This window comes from Heteronotia binoei, chromosome 10, assembly GCF_032191835.1.
Source record: "Heteronotia binoei isolate CCM8104 ecotype False Entrance Well chromosome 10, APGP_CSIRO_Hbin_v1, whole genome shotgun sequence".
Taxonomy (NCBI): Eukaryota; Metazoa; Chordata; class Lepidosauria; order Squamata; family Gekkonidae; genus Heteronotia; species Heteronotia binoei.
Window position 1 is genome coordinate 62823884 of NC_083232.1, and position 26474 is coordinate 62850357.

At 44.6% G+C, this 26474-nt stretch overlaps 1 protein-coding gene across 6 annotated transcripts in view; it reads right to left on the bottom strand.

Moving 5' to 3' along the window:
• The window catches only part of ZNF385D (zinc finger protein 385D), a 638761-nt gene that overhangs the window by 465737 nt on the left and 146550 nt on the right, over positions 1-26474 (bottom strand). For all 6 annotated transcript variants that reach the window (XM_060248779.1, XM_060248777.1, XM_060248778.1 and 3 more), the window contains exon 2: positions 23471-23746. In XM_060248779.1, the coding sequence (XP_060104762.1) occupies positions 23471-23746 (276 nt within the window). The remainder of the gene's footprint in view (positions 1-23470; positions 23747-26474) is intronic.

Sequence of the window (26474 nt, forward strand, 5' to 3'; positions counted from 1 at the left end):
CAGCATCATCAGAGTGTGCAGCCAGCCCCTCTGATGCCCTAGGAGTTGACAGCTCACCACCACTGCTTGAGCCAGCATCCTCGCAGCTGCAAACAGAAAGCCCGCCTGATTCACCTCCACATGTAGCTCAACTACGAGAGCAACTCCGCCAGGACTTAGCAACCCATTATCGCAATGCATGCCTACAGGGGAGGCGGTCGCTGAGCCCGAGTACTAACAGGAGCCCTACTACTTGCTAACTGAAGGATCGCTGGAGGCCTATTTAGCCCCTGCTTGGGGCTGGGCTCTCTGCGGACCCCGCATCTACCCTGTTTTTGAACCTCAGCCCTGCTTGGTTTTCTCAGCTTCTAGATCCCCCCCCCCCTTTTCGAACGACCACACTCTCAGACCCTTGACTCGGCTCCTGGTTTTATGACTTGGCTCTTGTTTGAACTTCCCTGGCTACAACCTCAGACCAGAACTGGACTCTGCTCCCCAACCACACCCAGACCATGATGCCACCTCCTCTGGTATGTACCCCAAAGTGCTTTATGCCTTGCTGGAAATAATCTACTGGAGATCCCTATTCCTAAAGACTTCTCGGAAGTGCTACCTGTTCCACGTGCAGGGCAGGAGAGACAGGCGCAAATTAGAAGTCTCAATGTGTGGATGAGACGATGGTGTAAGGAGGAAGGGTTTAAGTTTGTTAGGCACAGGGATGCTTTCTGGAACAAGCGGAGCTGTACAAAAGAGACGGTCTCCACTTGTCTCCGGATGGAACCAGGCTGCTGGCGCTTAAAATCAAAAAGGTGGCAGAGCAGTTTTTAAACTAAATCTTGGGGGAAAGCCGACAGGAGATGGAATGTCTCTGGTTCGGGAGGACTCATCTCAAAGAGATGAAGTGTTGGCTTCTATTTTTCTACCGAGTAACGGATCAGAGTTGTCCACTGTGATGGTGACAAACAGTATGGACTGTCTGCCAGAGTCTCGAGGCGGCAGGACAGAGGTGGCGGGCCTAGCTTTCCTGGGAAATTATAAATGTTTGTATGCAAATGCTAGAAGTGTCCGAAGTAAAATTGGTGAATTGGAATGTTTAGTGTTGGGAGAAAACATAGACATTGTGGGAATTTCAGAAACTTGGTGGAATGAGGAGAATCAGTGGGACACGGTGATTCCTGGATATAAGTTATATCGGAAGGATAGGGAGGGAAGGGTTGGAGGTGGGGTGGCTCTGTATGTCAGAGAGGATATACGGTCCAGTAAGACTGAGGTCAGAGAATTAGATTCCCTTTTAGAAATGCTTTGGGTTGAAATAGAGGGCCCAAAAGGAAATTTAACTATGGGAGTTGGTTATCGCCCACCAAATCAAAAGAGAGAGTACGATTATAATATGATGGAAGGATTAAAGATAGCGGCTAAACGTAAAAACTGTGTCGTAATAGGTGATTTTAACTACCCGCAGATTGATTGGGTCAATATGTGTTCTGGTCGAGAGAAAGAGATTGAGTTTCTTGATGCTCTCAATGACTGTGCTATGGAGCAGATGGTCTCAGAACCTACCAGAGGTGGGGCGATCCTGGATCTGGTCCTAAGTAATGCCCAAGACTTAGTGAGAGACGTAAAAGTGATTGCGCCGCTTGGGAACAGTGACCATAATGTTATTGATTTCACCGTTTGTATAAATAGGGAGTTGCCCAAAAAGACCGCCACAACCACATTTAACTTTAAAAGGGGTAAATTCTTTGAGATGAGGAGGCATGTGAGGAGGAAACTGAAAGGAAAGGTAAATACGGTCAAAACCCTTGGGGAAGCTTGGAGACTATTTAAAACTATAATCCTAGAAGCTCAGATAAAATACATACCACAAGTTAGGAAAGGCACAAACAGGTATAAGAAGAGGCCAGCATGGTTAACAAACAAAGTAATGGAAGCTGTAAAAGGTAAGAAGGACTCCTTTAAGCGGTGGAAAACCAGTCCAAGTGAGATTAATAAAAGGGAACACAGGCAGTGGCAAATCAAATGCAAGACTGTGATCAGGCAGGCAAAAAGGGACTATGAGGAGCATATTGCAAAGAACATAAAGACCAACAATAAAAATTTCTTCAAATATATTAGAAGTAGGAAACCAGCCAGGGAAGCAGTGGGGCCCTTGGATGACCATGGGGTAAAAGGATTACTGAAGGAGGATGGGGAAATGTCTGAGAAGCTGAATGCATTTTTTGCCTCCGTCTTCACCGTGGAAGATGAGAAGTGTTTGCCCGCCCCAGAACCACTAATATTGGAAGGGGTGTTGAAAGACCTGAGTCAGATTGAGGTGACAAAAGAGGAGGTCCTACAACTGATAGACAAATTAAAAACTAATAAGTCACCGGGTCCGGATGGCATACATCCGAGAGTTCTGAAAGAACTCAAAGTTGAACTTGTGGATCTTCTAACAAAAATCTGTAATCTTTCATTGAAATCTGCCTCTGTTCCTGAGGACTGGAAGGTAGCAAATGTCACCCCCATCTTTAAAAAGGGTTCCAGAGGAGATCCAGGAAATTACAGGCCAGTCAGTCTGACTTCAATACCGGGAAAGTTGGTAGAAACCATTATCAAGGACAGAATGAGTAGGCACATTGATGAACACAGGTTATTGAGGAAGACTCAGCATGGGTTCTGTAAGGGAAGATCTTGCCTCACTAACCTGTTACATTTCTTTGAGGGGGTAAACAAACTTGTGGACAAAGGAGACCCGATAGATGTTGTTTACCTTGACTTCCAGAAAGCTTTTGATAAAGTTCCTCATCAAAGGCTCCTTAGACAGCTCGAGAGTCATGGAGTAAAAGGACAGGTCCTCTTGTGGATCAAAAACTGGCTAATTAATAGGAAGCAGAGAGTGAGTATAAATGGGCAGTCTTCGCAGTGGAGGACGGTAAGCAGTGGGGTGCCGCAGGGCTCGGTACTGGGTCCCATGCTCTTTAACTTTTTCATAAATGATTTAGAGTTGGGAGTGAGCAGTGAAGTGGCCAAATTTGCGGATGACACTAAATTGTTCAGGGTGGTGAGAACCAGAGAGGATTGTGAGGAACTCCAAAGGGATCTGTTGAGGCTGGGTGAGTGGGCGTCAACGTGGCAGATGCGGTTCAATGTGGCCAAGTGCAAAGTAATGCACATTGGGGCCAAGAATCCCAGCTACAAATACAAGTTGATGGGGTGTGAACTGGCAGAGACTGACCAAGAGAGAGATCTTGGGGTCGTGGTAGATAATTCACTGAAAATGTCAAGGCAGTGTGCGTTTGCAATAAAAAAGGCCAACGCCATGCTGGGAATTATTAGGAAGGGAATTGAAAACAAATCAGCCAGTATCATAATGCCCCTGTATAAATCGATGGTGCGGTCTCATTTGGAGTACTGTGTGCAGTTCTGGTCGCCGCACCTCAAAAAGGATATTATAGCATTGGAGAAAGTTCAGAAAAGGGCAACTAGAATGATTAAAGGGCTGGAACACCTTCCCTATGAAGAAAGGTTGAAACGCTTAGGGCTCTTTAGCTTGGAGAAACGTCGACTGAGGGGTGACATGATAGAGGTTTACAAGATAATGCATGGGATGGAGAAAGTAGAGAAAGAAGTACTTTTCTCCCTTTCTCACAATACGAGAACTCGTGGGCATTCAATGAAATTGCTGAGCAGACAGGTTAAAATGGATAAAAGGAAGTACTTCTTCACCCAAAGGGTGATTAACATGTGGAATTCACTGCCACAGGAGGTGGTGGCGGCCACAAGCATGGCCACCTTCAAGAGGGGGTTAGATAAAAATATGGAGCAGAGGTCCATCAGTGGCTATTAGCCACAGTGTGTATGTGTGTGTGTGTGTGTGTGTGTGTGTGTGTGTGTGTGTATATATATATATATATATATATATATATATATATATATATATATATATATATTTGGCCGCTGTGTGACACAGAATGTTGGACTGGATGGGCCATTGGCCTGATCTAACATGGCTTCTCTTACGTTCTTATGTTCTTACGTCCAGCTGTTCTTAACCAGAGAACTCAACCCTGGCTCCTACCTAGTACAACTTGGCCAGATAACATCAGTGCCCTGTGAGACCTTAGGCAGTTCCTAAGATGTTTTGACAGGCTTTTGGTTGAGGACAGCAACAGAAACCACCTTATGTGGCAAAACCTCCCCCCACTCTACCTGTCTTTCTCCCACTTGCAGGACAGTAATGCATACTGCATTTATTTGGTGCTATCTAATGCTCCTTAATTTTAACTTGATTGTTTTAAATCTGGTTTTATATTGTACTGTTAACTGCCCTGAGCCCTTTGAACTCAAGAAAGGGCAATACCAAAGTTGGTAGGATACTACTTAATGGGTATATAACAGAAAGGACTGCATCACTGGTTAGCAAAAGTTCACCAGCATTACCTACTCCCAGAAGTACAAAATAACATTACAGCGAACCATAGACCCTTTCAGAAGACTAAATTCAAACAACCATACAACAGTTTAATATAGTTAAAAGTTTGTAAATATTTCTACTTATTACTTTCGCCCCAAAACCAATAGTGAAGATTCCTCACATGTTCATTCCCCCAAACCAATTACAATACTTCAGGCTCTAATTGGGCAAGTAGTGTGATCACTTAAACTTTTAACAAAAGATTACCCTCATCCCTTCAGCTAATCAAAAAGGAAAAATGATTTACCATTAGACTAATATATGAAGAAAGATAAGTTTGCCTGACAAAAGAACTAAAATTTATGGTGGCAGAAAGTGGCACATTTGTTCCCACTTGGAAATATCTCAAATGTCATGAGAAAGAGCTATGTCACTTGATATTGCTAAAGGAAAAAAAATATCCTTGATAAATAAAGTCCTGACGTATTTGCAATGCTACTAGCAAGTAAATAAGACAGTAGGATCCTGTTGGGGTTTCTTTCTTGTTTTTCTAAGCCAAATAAACTAAACCAGAAGAAAAATCTTGAATTTAACAAGTATGATAAAATTCAATTAAGCAATGACTTTGTGCATTCTCAGGTTTTTTACAATACAAACAATGTTGTACTTGCCAGCACCCTCTCATTCCACCCTACATAAAACCTGTTGTGTCAGGGTAGCAACACCATTCTATGAGCACTAGCTAATAAGTCATTTGAGGTTTCAAAACAGGCCAGAATGGCACTAAAATCCTAAGAGAACCTTCAGAAAACATCTGTATAAATAACAAAAAATATCAGTATTATCTATAATGAGCAGTTTACAGCACCACTGTTTGTAGTCAATAAACAGACAAAGCTGTAATCCTGTGTACACTTATTTGAAAGAAAATCCAATGGAATTCAATAGGGCTTACTTCCGGGGAAAGCAGAAAATACACTGAGATAAAATTCTCTGTTGGGTATATAATTCATACAGACCTGGGATATGTGTGTGTGTACAACACAGAAAGATTTTAAAAAATGATTACTATTCTTGCGGGATATATCAGTTATTCTATGGTTTCATAATAACCATTTATAACTATGAAGCAATTATAGGGAGAAAGTGAAATTGGTATTTAAACCATGTACGTACAATCTGCAAGAGAAGACTGGGCAAATAAGACCACCAGGAAAAATCCCAGCAGACCAATGGCATGGAGGCCCTTCACAAGTGATAAGATTACCATATTGTGAAAATGCCATCAACGTTGTTTAAAGCTTTGGCAAGGTTTCTCATGATATTCTGATGGATAAACTGTAGAACTGCAGACTAGACTCTAGGAAAGTTAGGTGGATAATGAACTGGTTGGAGAACCGCACCCAAAGAGTGGTTGTCCATGGCATTCCATCTGATTGGAGGGAGGTATCTAGTGGGGTGCTAAAGGGCTCCGTTCTGGGCCCAGTGCTTCTCAATATTTTCAAAACTTATCTAGAATAGGGAGTGGAGGAACTGCTCATTAAATTTGTAGATGAAACCAAATTGCAAAGAAGATATAGAATTCAACAAGATCTGAACACACTGGAAAAGTGGGGAGATGAAGAGATTGGATTTATACCCCACCTGTCACTACCCAATGACATCTTAGAGTGGCTTACAATCTCCTTTCTCTTCCCCTCCCCACAACAGACACCCTGTGAGGTAGGTGGAGCTGCGAAAGCTCTGACAGAAACTGCTCTTTGAGGAACAGCTCTGTGAGAACTTATGACTAACTCAAGGTCACATCAGCAAGTGCATGTGGAGGAGTTGGTAATCAAACCCAGTTCTCTCAGATAATAAGAGTCTGCGCACTTAACCACTACACCAGACTGGCTCTCAGTTTGTGAATAAGGCACAATTCAACAAGGGTATGGTCTACGTCTGGGTAACAAAAATGAGAAGTACACATATTGTATGAGGGACACATTTCTGTAGCATCTTGGAGTATGAGTGGAATGTAAGATAAATATGAGAGGTCAGTATGATGCACAAAAAAGGTCAGTGCGGTCTTCAGGTGCATCAACAGAGGCGTAACAACCAAAACACAAGGCATCACAGTCTCACTGTGCACAACATTGCTCAAGCCACATCTAGAATACTATGTGCAGTTCAGGAGGCCTCACCTCATAAAGAATGGAATGGAGTGAATGCAAGAGAGCAATGAAGATTATTAGAGGCCTGGAAACTAAGTCCCACTAAGAAAGGCTGAAGGACTTGGGAATGTTCAACCTGGAGAAGAGGAGGTTGAGGGGGGACATGATTGCTTTCTTTACATATTTGAAAGGCTGTCACTTAGAGGTCAGGAAGCGGTTCCTGTTGGCAGCATAGGTCAGGACTAGCAAAATGTGTTTAAATTATGGATAGAGAGGATACTGGCTGGATATCAGGAAAAAATTGCAATAAGAGTAGTTAAGTAGTGGAATCAGCTGCCTAGGCAGGTGCTGTGCTCCCCCTTGCTGGCAGTCTTCAGGCAGCAGCTGGATGAACACTTATCAGGATGCTTTAGGCTGATTCTGCATTGAGCAAGGGGCTGAACTAGATGGCTTCTATGGCTCCTTCCAGCTCTGATTCTATGGCTACAAGTAACCCCTATTAAATAGACTGGAAAGTAGAAATTATATGAAACTACTACATTTTCTGCCTGAAGTATGCTATACCTGAACAACTGTAGTATGAGATATTATCAGAAGTACAGCATCCAGTGGGTTGGATCCAAGAACCTGCAAAAGTGGAAAGCACAAAAACATTGGGGGGCATGTTTTCTGTCTATTTACCTTCTTCAACTAAAGCTTTCAGTACTATATCCCATATCATTTTCATGTGCCTTTTTTCCCACGGGATACCAGGAGGCGCACTACAGCTAAACAGAAGAGGTGGAAAGATTCTTCTGCAGGTAGAATTTTACTCACTATTCTATGGATCCCTTCCATTATTTTTATGAAAGAAATTAAAAGGTAACAATGGTGTGCGAACTCTTATCTGGGAGAACCGGGTTAGATTCCCTACTCCTCCACTTGCACCTGCTGGAATGGCCTTGGGTCAGCCATAGCTCTGACAGAGGTTGTCCTTGAAAAGGGAGCTGCTGTGTGAGTCCTCTCAGTCCCACCCACCGCACAGGGTGTCTGTTGTGAGGGAGGAAGATAAAGTAGATTGTGAGCTGCTCTGAGATTCGGAGTGGAGGGCAGGATATAAATCCAATATCTTCTTCTTACCTTTTTATCTGGAACTGAATCTTTCACTTTAATTACAGGTGACTACTGAATTTCAGAGAAACAGATAACTGTAGTAGTATAGTCTTGGAATTATGATTTTTGAAAGAACATTTAATATAAATAATTTTCACAAAACACTGGGAGAATTTTGGACCCACCTCCATATATACATATGTATTTTTTAAATAATTTGTATGGGAAACCGTTTTTCTAAACATCAGCAAGACTTTGCTCTGATATCAGATTGATGGTGTTATAGTCAAATTCCAATAGAACTTTCTCCTCACTTAATTTACATTGGATCAGTCCGACCTATTTAAAAAGGCTTGTAAAGCTCTGCTGCTTGGAGTTCTTTTTTAAGTTATGCAAACTTAATTTGTAATGTCCATAAAAATTTACAAGCTTAAAATGGTTCTCCAGATACCTTTATTTATGAGTAATAAGTCTTTAAATGCCAGCCCTATATGTCATTATAAGGTATCATGTAACACACCAGGCGGTTCAAATGTCTTTTCTTTGGCCTTCTCGCAGTAGCCAAGCTATTTTTGCTTGTCAAGGGTGACTGACATCAAAAGAGCGTAAGATAGAATCCAAATGAAATGTAATTTCTTAAAACTTTCCATTCACACATAATATTTTAAGACACCATCATGGCGTTGTAGATAATACTGTCAGTGGCTATTATTCTGATTACCACAAAGTGATTTTCCATACCAACAGACTGAAGAATAACATTTATGCTCATACAAGGCATGGACAAGATTATTCAACATTGGACGGGACCACGTGAAATCTGTGTACTCACTGACTGTGGGATTCAAGCAAGATGTAGTATATGACTTATCCAGTGGAAAACAAGTAGAGTTCAACTGGTTCTGAGCTCATCACATCCAAGGAGTCAGGTCACAATAACACCTAAAAATGTCTTCTGGCATTTTGATCCCTGTACATCTGTGAATTTCCCTAAGCATTTTGATGCCTGTACATCTGCGAATTCCCCTAAGTATGCATGGGTGACCCAATTTTTCTATATTCATAACACAATGGGGAAGAGATCTGCCACTTCTCTGTTTGATATAGTGAGAACTTGGAGGTCTGTGAGGTACCTTAGCAGAAGGAAACAATTCGGAATCGGCCCACCCACCTCACAGTTTTCCATTCCTGAATTTTATAATTCTGAGGAGGCTTGTGTAAGCATATTTATCCTCCCCCTTTTCTCCTTTAATTGACTAACTGCTGCTTTCAACATTCCATGTTCCTAGAGCATACATAATAATTAGCTTACTTAAATACATTTTAAAGTTTCTTTTCTTCCTTTTGGTTGGTTTACAAAGTCATATTTTTCTGCAAAGTAATATTTTCTGTGTATCTAAAGAGCTTGTAGGTCAGTAGTTACCCTCGTCCTGGCCATGGGTAGCAAGCTACACAGTTAGACTTGCTAGCCCCCAAATCTGGGTAGGGGATTCCCCAGTTTTGCAGGCAGGTGGCCAGCAGGCGAAAGCCCCACCCCAATAACCATGATGTGCCTTTAAATTTTGGCAGGACATTTTAGAAGAAGCTTGCAAACTTTTTGTGTTTTGGAATGGGTGTGTGCCTTTAACTCTCAGCATGATGAAAGCTGCGGGGGAGGGGACAGCAGGAAGAACCATGTGGCACTTCCTGGTGAGTGTATGATGTGTGTGAGAGAGGAAGACAGCAGTCCCTCTGTTTGTTTTGCATTTGTTTCAGAAGTCACGTGTATAGTAGAACAGATAGTAAAGAGTTAACTAGAACCTAATTATGGGATGGAGAAAACCTCCACCCCCTAGACTGCTCTCTTCCTTACTTCCATTTTTCTGTGTTAGTCTGAAGACGTTGGATGAAATAAAGCAGACTGTTACATTCAGCAACTCCCGTGAGTAAAGCAATTATACCATTGCCCCAGTGAGATCACAAAAGCATGGGCTTTCAGACTGTTTATGTTTATTTTTATTGCTTTATATAAGAGAAAGAAAGAGAGAGAGCCTTAATAAAGCTATGATTAGAAATGTTACCAAAGCCTGACAAGGGACTTGCAGGGGTATGACAGATTGCATTTTCATTGAGCCAGAGAGCCAGTTTGCTGTAGTGGTTAAGTCTGCGGACTCTTATCTGGGAGAACCGGGTTTGATTCCCCACTCTTCCACTTGCAGCTGCTGGAATGGCTTTGGGTTAGCCATAGCTATCGCAGGAGTTGTCCTTGAAAGGGCAGCTGCTGTGAGGGCCTTCTCAGCCCCACCCACCTCACAAGGCATCTGTTGTGGGGGGAGAAGATATAGGAAACTGTAAGTCACTCTGAGTCTCTGATTCAGAGTGTAGGGCAGGGTATAAATCTGCAGTCTTCTTCTTTAGTGGAAGTGCAGCTGCTGGTGAACCCTTTGAAGGCAAAAAAGAGGGCAAAGAAATGAAGACTACATTCAGGTGAACTGCACTGCTGTATTTTATTTTTGTTTGTTTAGGGAAAAGTCTCTAAGCTCCACCCCCAAAGTCCCCAGGTATTTCCTGAATTGGACCTGACAAACCTATCCACAGCTTTTGATATACACACAGGGAGGTACACAGTTTACTGTTAGATACAGTGACTGCACTTTTTGAAAATTTCAAACATATCCAAGACAGTCTGCTTATTGTCACTGGATTTGATTCTTTGTTCTTAAAGCTGTAAAACAAAACCCTGGAGCAGGATCTGAGCCAGTTGTTAAACCATGGAAGAGACAGAACCATCAGTCAGTAAATTCCCTAACCACATAATCATCACCAAAGGCAGGCTAATTAAATAAAATAGTTCATTATCGTGCTCAATTTACTCCAACAAATCTACAGCCTTAATTTTTTTGGATTTTAACAGGAAAGCAAGCAGTCTCCTTGGGACTCCTTAAGGATGTTTTTATATCTTTCATTTCACAAGTTTTTAAATGCACCAAATAGCAAGACAGTGGAAGTCACTGTCAGCAAAGCATTCGTGATTTTTAAGCATGCCGTGCTTCCAAAGTGCTCTTGGTTACAATCCTCTAAAGTTCTGAAAGGGCTTCATAAGATCTCTCATTGTAAATTTGTTGAGGAAAAAATAGGCTTATATGAAAAAAGCTGATTAGTGATTCAGGGTGTGCTTTAAACTAGTAATATCAAATGAGCAGTTAATGGGAAATGGTTAAGAATGAATTGTAATGGGGAAGGCCATTGGTAGAAGCAAAGAAGTTACAAAAGGTGTGTAATTTCAGGATGTGATGAGTGCAAAGAGGATGGGGCTTTGAAAAGAGTTTTTACCTATGTATGTTACCTATGAGAAAAAATAATTATGTTTTACTAACCTCTGTGAAGGAAGAAGGAAGGAGGTTATTATAAGAAAGGCAGGGCCAAATGGTAATCAGAATAAAGTCTGGTAATAACTTTCATCATATTTGCCATATAGCAGAGGGTCAAGAGGAAAATGTGTCAGCATTAAAAGGCAGACAAGCTACTTTCAGAGGATGAAAAGAAGCCATAATCATTGCATATATATGGTGACAATGAACCAGCACAATTAGACCAGAAGTCATGCCAACTATCCTGGTATAGTTTAAGGAGCTGAAGAACAAGTGCAGCTGTTTCTTTCCCCTGTCAGAAAAGCTTCTGGTGCCACACTTAGGGTAAAATGTAAAATAACAGACTCTTTTTAAAAAACCTCTTCAATCAAGCAGATGGAATGCAACCTTTTCTTAGGCCATTTCCAAAGTCCAAGAAACAACGGTTGCTGTTTTTCCAGTATAGACCAGTATACTAGGTGGGTCACAAATTATTCCTGTGGTGCTTCACACATCATTTAGTTCTAAAAATACCATAAGACCATAGATTTCTAAAACAATTCTGGCACATGGCGAGAGTGCTCAAGCCTTCACAGAATGAGCCATTTAGCAAAGAAACTCTAACACTGCAGCAGATAAAATTAGAAGAGACTGCTCAGTTCAGAGCTGTCAGCACAAATATCTGATCTTGAGAAGATATGAAGAGTACACTGAAGACGGCACATGTAGGATAAGGAAAAAGACTAAGTATGGAAAATAAGAAAAGATGGATAAAAAAGAAAAGGCTAAATGCCATAATATTTTTAAGACTTAAATTGGGAACGTTAAACATCTTTACATTACCCTGGATAGGTATCGTAAGAAGTTAATTCTTATGTAGTTAGATACTTAAAAATGCTAAGGGAACAAGAGTATCTGTTGGATACAACCAGAAAAACCAGAAATAAGCAGTAACATGTGAGAAGCACCAATTAAAAAGGCAGATTTCTGCTACCAAGAGCCATAGTTTAACAGGACAGAAAATATTCACAATGTAATCCTAGACAGAAGCCAGTGAGCATAGACTAGAGTAACTCTGCACTGGACTGCTCCATTGGCAGCACCTTCATTGTGTTTTAAGGTAGTCCACAGGCTCCACTAGTAAGCCCAGAAGAAGGCTCTGATGGCCTTAATACTGGCATTCTTTTTTCATTAAAAACAAGAAGAGAAAACTCACTTACCTTGAAAATCAAGCATCTGTAAGAGCCTACAGACACTAAGATGACTAAATGCAGTACTTCCCTAAAATTTCAATGAAAGTGATAGGCTGTTTAAAAGATGCAGTAAATGTACAGTGTTTTGTCCGATTCATCCTTTACCAGTATTTTTTACCAGCTAATTTATAGTGTTGACAGAAAAGCAATTTTGCTTTTACCTTAGCATTGTCTCATTTGCTAAATTGTGATTTATGCTAAAGGAAGGATATTTTTCACTATCTGTTACAAAAATTCAATATAGTGCAGGCACTGTACCTTCTTCCAAAAAGATGCATACTTCTGATTCTGTGAAATTCTTTGTTATTAAAGCAAACCTAACAAAAAGGCGGGCAGCCCAATCCAGACATACGCGGTGGGCAGCCCAATCCAGACATATGTGGCAGGCGGCTGCTCGGGCGTGGGCAGATATATGGTGCCTCTCGTTGGCTTCCAAAGGGGAGGCGGTACACCATGCTGGGAGAGGAAAGAGGGGCCCGACGAGCGAGAGAAAACCTGTTGCCATGGCAATTCTGCTCAGGCGCACACCATTGGCCCACTGCCGAGGCGAGGGTGGGGGAGGCGCAGGCTCGCGCGGGACCATGGTATTGACCAGCCCATTGCATGTGACCAGGCAAGGGGGCGGAAAGCCCACGCCTGAGAGGCCATCATTCCCCCCACTCCCTCCCACTGTCAGAGACTCTGGCAATGGCAGGCTGGCGACCAGGGGCATGCGCAGACAAGCAGGAAGTGCCAAGTGCAGGAGTTCCCTGTTCTAGACAGCAGCTGGAATGTGTGTCTGGGAGCGGCCAGTCCAAGTCCAAAAGACACCACCACCACCACCCAGAGCCCCCCCCGGTGTTGCCCTGCTGCTGCCCCCCACTATGTGCAAGGAACATCTTCCTGGGGGCCACAGAACTCAGAGTGCGAACTGCTGGGCATGCATCCACTTCAGCAACGCCCCCCAATGCCCAGCGCACAGCAGCCCTGTGCGGTCGGGTAGGCCATCAGCCCGGGCAGGCTGAGAGGCGGCACCCCCCTTCCCCTGTCCAGCCATGTGGGGCGGTGTGGCAGCTCATAGCCCATTCTCTGTCCCCAAGAACCAAGTCTGCCCACCCTCCCAGGCACTCCCTTGGAGAGGCCACTGACAGAGGGGGGGTTGCCCCTGGAATATGCAGCATATGCCTAGCAGGAGAGACAACAGAAGGCACAGCTCAGACTTTATTTTTCCGGAATAGAGTGCAGCAGTTTCCCTGGTGCACGCTGGGCAGTCTCGCCGTGGGCAGGGCTCTGCTCCGAGCGATGGGCAGAAGCAGCTGAGGGAGTGGGGGGGCGGTGGAGCGGCAAACGTGGAAGCCTCTGTGTTATAGTCCCTCCTGCAAAACGGAGACAGAGATCAAGAGCACCTGCAGGGGCGGCGATTGGAAGAGCAGGCTGCGTTTCAGCCGGGTGCTCTCTTAAAGGGACAGTCTCTGACCCACCTCCCCACAACGGGGCAGCAGCCACACACACACACCCCGTGCCTCACCAGAGTTGGGAACACAGCAGAGGATAGACCAAGGAAAGGGAGCAGGTGGCAGCACAGGGGAACGAGGTCAGCAGATGCTCCCTGCCGGAGCCCACTTCCTGGTTCAAGTGCCAGAGATGCTTGCACACTGAGTGGTCGAGAGAGAGGGGAGGGGGAGGCGAGGGGGGACAGTGGAATTTACCCAGCCATGGGCAACAGTCCTTGCATGCAGAGCCTCCAGGAGCCCAGAACCTGTGGAGACCTGGAAACAAGAGCAGTAAGCCCCAGGGGACAGACTTCTCTCTCCCCCTCGCAAGTCACAGACACTGTCACAGCAACCGCAAGGTGCAAAACCCATCACCAATGTGCCTGCCTGTCCCTCACTCTAAGTCCGTATGCCCAGGAGCTCACCGGCAAAGCTTCCCGCCACGTGCTCCTCTCCCTAACAACTGAGTTGTGCAAGGCCAGAGCAGAAGTATTTCTAGGAGGGGGCAGACCGCGATTGGGTGCTGGGGAGGGGGCTCATCAGCCTGAGGTGCAAGAGGATTGGGCAAGGCAATCACGCCGCTCCCTAAGGGATTTCCGAGCTTCCGCAGCGGCGGAGTCAACTTTTGTTTTTGGTTTTAATGAGAGCCTATGGGGCACGCCACTGTTTTAGCAGGCGTAAATTTGCGCCTCTCGGGGGGGCATGTAATGGGCCAAACTGCTCAGGAAGCCGCTTAAGTCTGGTCACGCCCCCAACTCCACCCCCTCTCCTCCACCTGAACACCACACTCCACCTCTCTTCTGCCCAAGCTTGGGCGCAGCTCTCAGGCACCACTGTCCTCGGATGGAGCAGTGCTCGGGCAGCTGTCCGCCCACGGAACTCCCCTCCACTGTGGCGGCGCTGCTTGTACATCGGCGCAAACCCTTCCTGCACCAACGTAGCGGCTCGTCTGCTCCTAAAAAACTTTCCGTGCCCCCCCCCCCCCCCCCGAATTGCACTCTTAATGTCTGAACTCAGGTTGAATTACATACTCTCTCATTTAGAGCTGTAAAAACAAAAATAACGCTTTCATGCAACACACAAAAAATTCCTGGACAGTCTTTTCAGCATAAGAATATAGAACTTTTTTATTCCATTCACAGCATTCTTTCTTCAATTTGCTATAGTTTTGATGCCAGTTTTTCTTCTTACAATTACTGTTTGTTCCTTCTTCCCCCACAGGGTAAAGACAGGTTGCTTACCTGTAACTGTAGATCTTCGAGTGGTCATCTGTGCATTCACACTCATGGGATAGAGCGCCTGCGCCAATCCCCGAATCGGTACCTAAAAAGCCCAGGATTTTTCCACGCTCAGCACCAATGGACATCCGCAGGCGTCCCAGTGCGCATGCTGCCCGGCACCAGCGCGAGGAAGCAATCTGTCTATCTTCTTCGTGGTCTCTGTGCTTCACACTCATGGGAGATTAGCAAGCAAGACATACCTGGAGGCGGGAAGACGGTCAACCAGAAGAAACAGCTTGCAGCACTGCAGTTCCCAAACGGGTCCTCTGCGGAGCATGCACATCCAGCGCGTAGTGCTTCATAAAGATGGCAGCCTTGCAAACATCCGTCCGGGAAACGCCTTTCAGGAACGCCACCGACATTGCTCTTGTAGAGTGTCTGCGAATAGGCCCAGGTAATGGCTTCTTTGCCAACAAATAACACAGTTTAATAGTCTCAGTAAGCCATTTCGAAAGCCGCTAAGACGAGATCCTGGAACCTAACTTAGGAGCAGCATAAGAAACAAAAAGCTGCTGGTCCTTACGGAAACTCTTGGAGCGACTTAAATAAAACAATAAAGCACGGTTCACATTTAGAGCATGCAACCTACGTTCCTCATCCGAGGAAGGCGTAGGATGAAAAGTGGGCAACCAAATTTCTGTTGAGGTGGAACTGAGAAACCACCTTGGGGAGAAAAGAAATATCAGGAGCTAACAACACTCCAGCCTCTTGAAAAACTAGATAAAAACTAGATATAGTCACAACGCATAGCCGTGAGCTCCCCTGCACGGGGTGCTGATGTGATGGCTACCAAAAAAGCAGTCTTCCAAGATAGAAGCTGTAACGAACATGTGGCTATCGGCTCAAAAGGACATCGAGTCAGCCTGTCCAACACTAAAGTCAAATCCCACAACTGTGGGGGTGATCTCGATGGAGGATGAAGCCTAAGCAAACCCTTCGAAAACCTCTTAGAATGAGGGTGTGCAAAAACAGAGTGCCCCTCAACTGGCTCATGGAACGCAAAAATTGCTGCCAAATATACCTTGATGGAAGAAAAAACAAGGCCAGCATCCACCAGAGATAACAAAAACTCAAAAATTACTGACAATCCCACCCTTTGGGGTGAAACTGAGGGATCAACTAAAAACTGCAGAAACCTCCGCCACTTCTTATCATAGGAAGCGCGGGTAGAACGTTTCCTGCTGTTCAAGAAAACATGTTGGACTCTGCTAGAGAACCCACAGGGTCGATGAACCAAGCTGTCAGCTTCAGGTGGGGCATGTTGTGATGGAGTACATGACCGTCCTGAGCTGACAGAAGGTCTGGTTCCGCCGGAAACTGGTAAAAGACCCCCCTTGCCAGTTAGAGCAGGATCGGGAACCAGTTCTGGTGAGGCCACCAGGGAGTCACCAGGATACAGCATAGTCTCTCTCTTGCGATCTTGTTGACCACCCTCGTCAGTAGTGGCAGAGGTGGGAACAGATAAAGGAACCGACCTTCCCATGGGAACAGCAGACTGTCTCCCAACGAATCTGGATCTGAGCTCATCATCTTCGTGAACACCCGAGGTGCAGTGGACAGACCGAACGGAAGAGCCTTGAACTGGAAGTGCTGAGAACCTACTACAAACCAAAGGAAACGTCTGAACACAGGATGGATGCTGATGTGGAAGTATGCATCCTTGAGGTCCAGCGTTGCCATCCAATCCCCTTGGTTGATGAGGGGCAGAATTATTTGCAGAGTGGACATTCTGAACTTCTGGTACAAAATAAATTTGTTCAGATTCCGAAGATCCATGACTGGTCTTAGACCCCTGTCCCGCTTGGGAACCAGGAAGTAACGAGAGTAAAAGCCTCCCATCCTGGCCTCCATCGAGACCCTCTCTATGGCTTGTTTCTGTAAGAGGTTGCTCACCTCCACCAGCAGAGGTGGGGAAGAGGGAGTGGTAATTACCAAAGATCGGTTCGGAATCTGAGCAAAATCTATTTTGTAGCCTTCCGCTACAATGGAAAGCGCCCACCTGTCCGTAGTGATGGACTCCCAGGCCAACAGGAATGGGCGGAGGCGGATAGACGAAGAGGAAGAGGGGACGGTGACTGTGACACATGCTGCCAGAAAGTCAAAGGCCCTGCTTTTGAGGGCTAGTGCCCTTGGACTTGCAGGTGATCTGTGCTGAAGCGTAAAGGTTTCTGTTGTTCCCCCTGTACGGGGACCTACTCTCAGGTTGAGCAGAGCAAGGTCTCCACTGCTGTTCCGGGGAGAACTTTTGGTACGGCTTCTTTGCCCAAGGCTTGTGCCACGGTTTCTGTTTTGCAGCTCTGGAAGATGCTGGTACGCCCAGGTTCCTGGAAGTTTTTATACTTTTATCCATTTCCTGGAGTGCATTGTCGGTGGTAGAGCTGAACAGGCCTTCACCCTCTAAGGGCAGATCTTCAACGAAGGCCCTGGTGGCCTGCTAGAGAGCCGTGGATCTGAGCCAGGAGTGGCAGCGGAGGCAGATGGCAGAAGTGATGGTCCTTGCTGAGACGTCGACCATGTGCTTTGCTGTAGCCAGTTTTTGTTTGGCTACAGCAAAGCCTTCCTTCTGCAACTTCTTTGCAGCCGACGTCTTCTCCTCACTCAGGGAAGACAGAAGGGGGTAAGTTGTTCCCACACTGAGTATTGGTATCTAGTCATGCACGCGGCATAGTTAGATACCTTTACTCCCAGCGCCCCAGCAGAGTAGAACTTTCTCCCGACGTTTCCCTCCTTGTCTGGTGGAGAGGAGTGCGTCTTGCGGGCCTTCAACGAGGAGGAAACGATCACCGAATTGGGCTTTGGGTGTGCAAAGAGGAACTCAGCCCCGGACTCTTGGAGATGGTACATATGGTCCAACCTTCTCGATGACACGGGTGTAGAAGAAAGCTTCGCCCAGGGCTCCTTCACTGCCTGTAGGATGACCTTTGTCACCGGCAGGGCAACCGCTGTAGACGTATCCCACTGCATGATGTTGAACACGGTATCGTCTACAACGGGTTGCGGCTGTGTCACTGGAAGCGAGAGGGAGAGTGCCATCCTCTTCACCAGATCCCCGTACAACTTCAGATCCTCCGATGGTGAGATGGGAAGATCCTAGCCGTATGAGACACTGGAGAAGGTTCCAAAGCCCGGTCCGGATTGTCGGTACCGACCTCGGAGTCCGACGATGAAGACTCTCTGCGTAGAGAATGTTCTGAGAGCACTGGTGTTGACTCTCTGACGGGTGACCGGATCAACACCAACAACCAAGGTTGGACTTCCTCCACCACCACGCTGCATCTGTCAGGCGGGACAGAGATCGATGCCGAAGGATGCCATCTAGAGTGTTGAGACAGCCTGGACATATGGGATGCTCAGACTGCTGGTCCCAGTCTGCGAACTCACAAGGAGGGTACCATTGGTACGATGGTTAGGGATAAGCGTAAGGAGGCCATTGGTGCTGCTCCCATGGTGGAAGCGGTCGGAAGCGACGAGCTACTGTAGTCGGTTCCAGCTCTCTCTGACCTCTCGCCTGATCCATTGGTGCCGAAGGCTCCATCGGCGTCAACACATCCACCTCCGAGACCGAGTCGCTTTCACTGCGATGCCTGGACCCTGAAGAGTGAGAGCGCTGAATCAGGTTGATCTGTTATTCCGATGCCGATAGGCGCAGCTGCGAAGCACTGCCTCTCGACACTGAAGGGCTATGATGCAGGGAAACCAAGATCTTCCTCGGTGGAGCTGTCAATGTTGAAGCATCATGCGAAGGCGAAGGGATGCGGGATGGTCTCTTCGTCTGCTTCTCCTTCGATTTCACCTTCTTCGGCGCGGATGATCGAGTCCCCAAGTCATCCCGACACTTCTTAGCCAGGGTGTCCACTGACCCTTCAGAAGGCCGTTTCGTGGAACGCCCGCACTCGACCGGCATCTCGGTCCTGATCAGCGAAGCCTCAGCCGATGTGACCGTCGGGGCCACAGCCTCACCCATTGGTACCAATGGGCCCAATGCCATCTTTTGAGAACGAAGTGCCGACTCGACCAAAGCTGCCGAAAGCCTCGCCGCTCAATTCTTACGAGTTTGCTTGGAGAAACTCAGACAGCGTGTGCAAGAATCGACGCCATGTCCCTCGCCCAGACAGAGGAAACAGAGGGAATAGCCGTGGGGGGGAGGCAATCTTCTTCCCACAGGAGCAGCACCTCTTTAAAAAAACCCAATGTCTTTCCATAGACGCCCAGGAAAAAACCCACCCAGGAAAGTCTCTGAGGGGGAAAACATGGGGAAAAACTGAGCCCCGAAGGGCAAGCCCAACAAACTTTTTTTTTAAACAACACTATCTAACAACTAACTAACAAACTACACTAAGAAAATAACAAACGGGCTATATACAACAGGAAAAAAGCAATCTAAGATTACTTTAATGACCGGGGACACGAAAGGAGATCCTCTCAGCGCAGCGGTCAGAAAGGAACTGGTGAGATCCTCATGCTGGCGTCGGCGAGCATGCGCACTGGGACGCCTGCGCATGCCCGTGGGTGCTGAGCGCAAAAAAATCCCGGGCTTTTTAGGTACCGATTCGGGGATCGGCGCAGGCACTCTATCCCATGAGTATGAAGCACAGAGACCACGAAGAAGATACTGCATACAGTTGGATATTAAGCATCACAATGTCAGACTCCTATATAGCCAAACAGTGTTGGGTATACAGTGACTTAAACAAGGGCAAACAATTGCAACAAACAACATCAGAGGACAATGAAAATTAGCAGACTTTATTTAAAATAATAGGTGCGCACAAAAAGGAAGGCATTTTTCAACACCATACATTGCTAGTCTGAATTCTGTAACCCATAATTAAATAACACAGTGACTGTTTTGCCTCATTGTACTTTAAATAAGATATTTGATATCTGAAGGGTGATGTGATGCAATTATTTTTAAACAAGCACCTAGCAAACTAACTAATTAATTCAGATCTAACAAGTAGATCAGTGTGTGATAGCTTTAATTACAGTATTTTTTGCACCATAAGACTCACTTTTTCCCCCCAAAAAAGTGGAGGGAAAAGTGTGTGCGTCTTAAGGAGTGAATACTGCAAAAAATTCACACAAATGCCTCTAAATTCACACAAACGGCTCTAAAAACTAGGTGCGTCTTATGCTCAGGTGCGTCTTATGGAGCGAAAAATACGGTACATAAGTGTAACTGAGATGGCTCCTGCTTGCATCCAGGAGGCTACTGCAAATTCTACATGGACTGCTGATTCACATAAATTGCTTCTGAGTTTCTACTAACCTCTTGTTACAAAACTCACCAAAATGCTTGTTCTATCTAGAAATAATTCACAGCAGAAACAAAATAAGCAACAAGTCACATCAGTGTTTTCACACACCCTGCCACAATGAATTGGCTTCAAGAGGATATATAACCTTGCAAAAGACACCCAGATAATCATAAAAGGGTCCCCCCCCCCCCGCCAAGAATAAATGACAGTGACACTTTACTGCCTCTCTCCGCCCCCAATAATGGCTGCTGGGTGGGGCCTGCAAAACATTCTGAATTTTTTTCTATTGTTTCAGGAACAACCAATTTTAAAGTATATCCAGCTTATATAAAGGTTTTAAAAATATATATATAAAGGTTTTTAGAAATACTGTAATATTGGTGGTGGAAAATGTCAACAAGTCAGAGCTGACCTATGAACACTCCAGGAGGTTTTCAAGGCAAGAGACTAACAGAAGTGGTTTGCCATTACCTGCCTCCATATAGCAACCTTGGACTTCCTTAGTGGTTTCTCATCTAAGTACTAACCTGTTTAACGTCCAAGATCTGATGAGACTGAGCTAGCCTAGACCATCTACTGTAATATGTCACCTGCAAAAATCTACAATTAACTATAAATGTAGACAACATTTATAAATTAGTTTATGCAATGAAAAACAATTTTAATGAATAGCTCATATCCCCAGACAAGATAAGCTCCTCAATCAGTAAAGCATTATCTGCAAGTGCTCTACAGTTTGGGTCCAATGGCAGAAATGAAGGAGCCAACCAATATTCTCAGTGTCAGCATTAGAGATGGGTCATGGACTGAACTACAGACCTAATTTTGTCATTGTCCGGAGGTCTGTTTATGGTCCATTTGCTCAGTCTGTGAATTCACATTTTCAATGGTTTACCTATAGATCCCAAATGTTTTTAGATGCTCTGTTTGATCCACAGGAGCAGTTCATGAGCCAGACTTCCGGCGCTGAAGCATTAATTGTCAAGGCAACCAAAGCAATACTGGCTCCAAAGACTGACAGGCAGTTCTGACCGCCAATAATAGAACTTCTATTCTGCTCTATGGAAGCAGACTGCATCTATAATGTGCTATAATCCAAAGCCAGTCTGCACACAACTTGGAGAGCAGGTAGAAGGGCATCCCAGGAAGGTCTGCTGCAAGTCTGATACTTCTAGCTTGCGGGGGGGGGGGGGGTGGCATTTGACACACTTCTCCCACTCTTTGCACATTGGATCCTAGGGATCTTTTCCCCCTTCCCCAAAGCACACAACTTGGAGGGTAGGCAGAGGGATATACCAAGAAGGTCTTCTATGAGTTCAATGCCTCTAGCTTGCTGGGGGGCCATTCAACACACTCCTGATTCTGTGTCTGTGAGTTCCCCAAAGAGCACTTTCCTGTGGGCACCTGCTTGGAGGGGCAATAATTCACCCCCCCCCCCCCCAAAATTAAATCCTCACCAAACTTGGAGGGCAGATAGAGGAGAGGCAGCCGGAGACTCACTGCAAGTTTGGTGTCTCTAGCACATCGGGGGGCATTCTACCACATACAAAAGTCACAAACCATAAGTTAGTCCATTAAATAAAAAGTCCATGAAAATTTATGGTCCATTAAATCCATTAACCTACATTTTTCTGGTCCGTGCCCATCCCTTCTCAGGATTTCAGGCCTATGACTGTGGAAAACCATCCTGAATAAAATTTGGCAAATCAAATTGTCACAGTTTTTATGAAGATTTTAAAACTAACACTGGACCAAATGTTCATGATTCTCTAGTTCCAGTACTAAAATCACCATCCAAGAGGACTGTGGAAAACTCTTTGACTTCCATTCTTTTATATATTATTTTGTGCAAGTCTGAAGAGACTGTTATCTCTTTCTGCTACCATCTGGCACCATTTTACATTAAAAATACTCTCTTCATTATATCACTCACACCAACCAAGGAGCCTGTATTAAATGTGATAGCCGTCTGATGATATGCAACAATTAGATTAACTGTGCAATCCTATCCAGGATTACTCCAGTCTAAATCTACTGATTTCAATTGACTTCAAATAGAGTAACTCCACTTAGGATTGCAATGTTAATTAGCTATTGAGAGCACTAACAGCAACGTGCCCTTATAGCTGATACAAGCAAATTGGCAGGCTGCATGGTGACATGCTGCACTTGTAGTCTCACTGCTTACCAGTGCTACATGACAAGATTTGCCCAAATCCAGTGGCCTGTGTCACATGACTCTCAGACAGTGCTACAGAATGCCAATAAGGAATAAGCATTCAAACCCCATCAGACATCCACTCATGGCTAAATATGCACTAATTGACAGAGAAATGAAACACTGGTTTCATTGCTTAAGCAACAGGGACACATTCACACTCAATCTCCTAACATCTGTTCTCTTGTAAATAATTTTACTCTTTCATAAAGGGTTGGTAACAACTGCTAAAAGTGGGGATAAATTCAGGGAAAGGGAGACATGTTCATGAACCACATACTCCTATTTTATCACAGCAAAACATGTTTAGTCCACCAAAACTTCAGGCTAAAGTGCTTACTCCTGCTGTTGTTGTTTTGCAACCAGAAATTTTATGGTAGCTAGAAAAAGAATTCGGGCAGAATTGTGGTTAAAAGTTTCAGACAAGGATATGGAAGACCCAGGTTCAAATTCCTACTTGTACCATGGAATCTCACTGGATGACCATGGGCCAGTCACACTCTTTCAGCCTGATCTATTTCACAGGATTGTTGTGAGGATACAGTGGAGGAGAGGGGAATGATGTAAGCCAATTTACATTCTGACTGGGGGGAAAGGCAGTAAATAAATAAATCAGAGAACAAGCTGAAGCATTATGCAGGAACATTTTAGGTACTCCTCAAGGATATCCCACAAACAGAATGAATTGTAGTAGTTCAACATGAAGTTTACAAAACCATGACTCTCATAACTATTTGTTTTTCCAGATAAGCTCAGCCACAAGATCCAGCACAGACAGCAAAATTCCAATTCATCCACACTAGTTGATACTTTGCATAATCTATTCCATTTATCGAAATTATCTCTAAACATCCTAAAACTCCTACACTTTAAATTGCATTACTCATCTAAATTGTGCACAGCATCAGTAATCACTACTACTAAAAAAATATAGCACACCTATAAGAAGAGATACAACCACCATCTCAAAGTATTATATTATTCACTTTTGCAAAGTAATCTGATAGACACAAAAATACAAAATATATCAAAAAGCCTACCATGATCATTTTTGAGACTTCCGTTACTGAGCTGTTTTAACCTTTTCTGATGAGATTTCCCATTATAGTGGATCTGTGCCTGAGCCGCAGAGTTCAGCTGAATGTTGCATACACTGCACAATGTATAACTGGTATGTTTCTTCTCTGGTTCTTGCTTTTCTTTATCATCAGGTGCTAATTCTGTCTCATTTTCTCTTTCATGCAAACAAGTGAAATCTGCAGTACATGGAACATTGTCTTGGGAAGAAATAGGACTCCAGGGTTTCTTCATGATTTCTAAAAAAAAAAAAAAAAAGCGACAAGCAAGAGAAACATGAGTGATATGAATGTCATAAGGCCAGGACTCAATGTGTGGAAACTTGATGATGGAAAGCAAAAGAAATAAACCTGACAGTGCTTCTCATGGGATAATTTAGTTGTTGTGGTGATTGACAAAGATGACCAAATAAGTGTTTTATTTACAATGCAAATCAGTGGTCTATAGCACAAAGAATAAAATTCCAGTCACTTTTATTTTTTAAAAAAAATTTACTTCATTTAAATACCACCTTTCTCTTCAGTTTGTCAACTGATATTGTCAACTGATATTAGCACCAGGCTGTTTTAACGGTTTTATTTTAATTTATAATACAATGTATGTGAACTGTTCTGATTTTACTGGTTGTGAGCCGCCTTGAGCCTGCTCCGGCAGGGAGGGCAGGATATAAATCTAATAAAATTATTTATTTTATTTATTTATTTCTGTGGATTTATATTCCGCCCTTTCCCAAATTGGACTCAGGGAGAATTCCAACATATCAAACACTAAAACCAATAATTACACTATTACAATAAAAGAGTTAAACAATTAAAAACATTAAAAATTAAAACTTAAACTTAGTTGGGACCCAAAGCAGCTTACAGTGCCTTCCTTTTTATCCTCACAACAACCTCTGAAATAGGTTAGGCTGAGAGTGTGTGACTGGTCCAAGGTTACCCAGCAGAGTGGCAGAGTGGCAATCTGAACTTGGGCCTCCCCAGGGGTGGAACTCTAGCGGAAGCTCCTTTGCATATTAGGCCACATACCCCTGATGTAGTCAATCCTCCAAGAGCTTACAACAAAGAACCTTGTGTGTGGCCTAATATGCAAAGGAGCTCCTGCTAGAATTCTACCCCTGGGCCTCCAAGATCCCAGTCTGACATTGGAACAACTACAGTATGCTGACTCTCATGCAATTGTAGGGCAATTGCCATCAGCCTTAACTTCAAAAACTAACATGTATTCATTCGACTTGCATAAAATTCCCATGCAACATCTTTTATTAATTAAACGTTCCTTTGACCTACACAACCTTTCACTTTGTTTTATTAAACCAGTATAAAGCAGATTACCTAGAGATCTGTTTTCAAGGCCTTAACACCTCCTCTTTAACGAATATAGCACTCAATGGATAGCATTTAAAAGTCTTCACAAAGCAATAATAAATTTTGCAATTTTATAACAGTGCTAGTGATATTTGGTAGTCCCCCCCCCCCTTCAACTCCATAATCGTGAATCTTATTACCTGCAAGGGAAAGCTTCAAAATATTAAATGTTTACATTTTAAAGGGTCTAGATCTAAAAGGGAAATTAAATAGATTCATCCCCAGAATTAAGTGGCCATCTCTCATGCCACAAATCCACAGTTCTGAAAGCATGGATATGTCGTCACATAAAATCTAGCATCCTATATAAAAAGCACAGTGTGCTGGCACTTTCTGGCTCTCCCACTGACCCATGAGACATTCCACATCAGCCATTGGCATGTCAACCACCACTCAATTTCCATTCCATTCCATTGACTGAGTCCACTCCTGTCTCCCACCCACTGTTGTCTACCCACTCTCTTTGGCATTTGGAAGAGAAAATAGGTAGTGGTGGCAGGGAGATTCCAAAGAGACAGGGAATTAAGACACTAGTGCAATTAGGCAGCAAGGCTTGGCCCCACTGGGAGCATTTCCTCAGAGGCCATGGCTGCCGCCTCTTTCCTGTCACTCCCTCCCTCCCTTTTCCCTTCAGCCTTGCTCCAGGATAGATGAGGATTAGGCCACTGGGGAAGCTGCTATACATTGGCTCTTGCTAGGCAACCAACCTTGGTTCTGACTGTAAAGGAAGAGGCCTCAGCTGAATATAATGTCATAGCAGTTATTTTCTCCAGATCTGTTGTCTGTTCAACTGTGATACACGAAGATCTTCAAGCTCCACCTGGAAATTGGCTACCCTAGGCTGTACTGCTTGCTACTGTTCAGCAGCAGCCCACATGAGAAACAATGTGGCACGGGAGTTTTCACTTCAGAGCAGAGTCTGCCACACCCAAAGCAGGGTCTACCACACCCAGATTCTTGCTGTGGCTACTGATGGGGCGATTTCAAACCAGTCACAGACTTTCAGCCTAACCTACCTCACAGGGTTGTTGTGAAGATCAAAAGGGGGAGAGAATAATGTAAGCTGCTTTAGTCCTCACTGCAGAGAAAGACTGTCTTTTTCCTAGGTAGTGGCTGCAGGGATGGAGGAAGGGATAGAAATCTTAAGTCAGAGGAAAAGATAAAGGTGGGTTGATGGTTGGCTGGAAAGGAGATAGGGTTGCCAACTCCAGGTTGGGAAATTCCTGGAGATTTGAGGGGTGGAGCATGGAGACGGTGGGGTTTGAAGAGGCATGGGGACCTCAGACAGATACAATGCCATAGACTCCACCATCCAAATCAGCCATTTCCTCCTGAGGAATCATTGTTGCCAATCTCCAGGTGAGGGCTAGAGATCACTCAGAATTACAACTGCTCTCCATATGGCAGAGATCAGCTCCCCTGGAGAAAATGGCTGCTTTGCAGGGTGAACTCTACATCATTATACCCTGCTGACATTGCTTCCCTCCTGCTTTGATCCCCACTATGGAGAAAGACTGCACTTTTCCTAGGTAGAGGCTGCAGGGAGGGGAAGGAGGTGGAAAGTTGAAGTCAGATCCGTTCTCCTATAGAAAACTTGAGG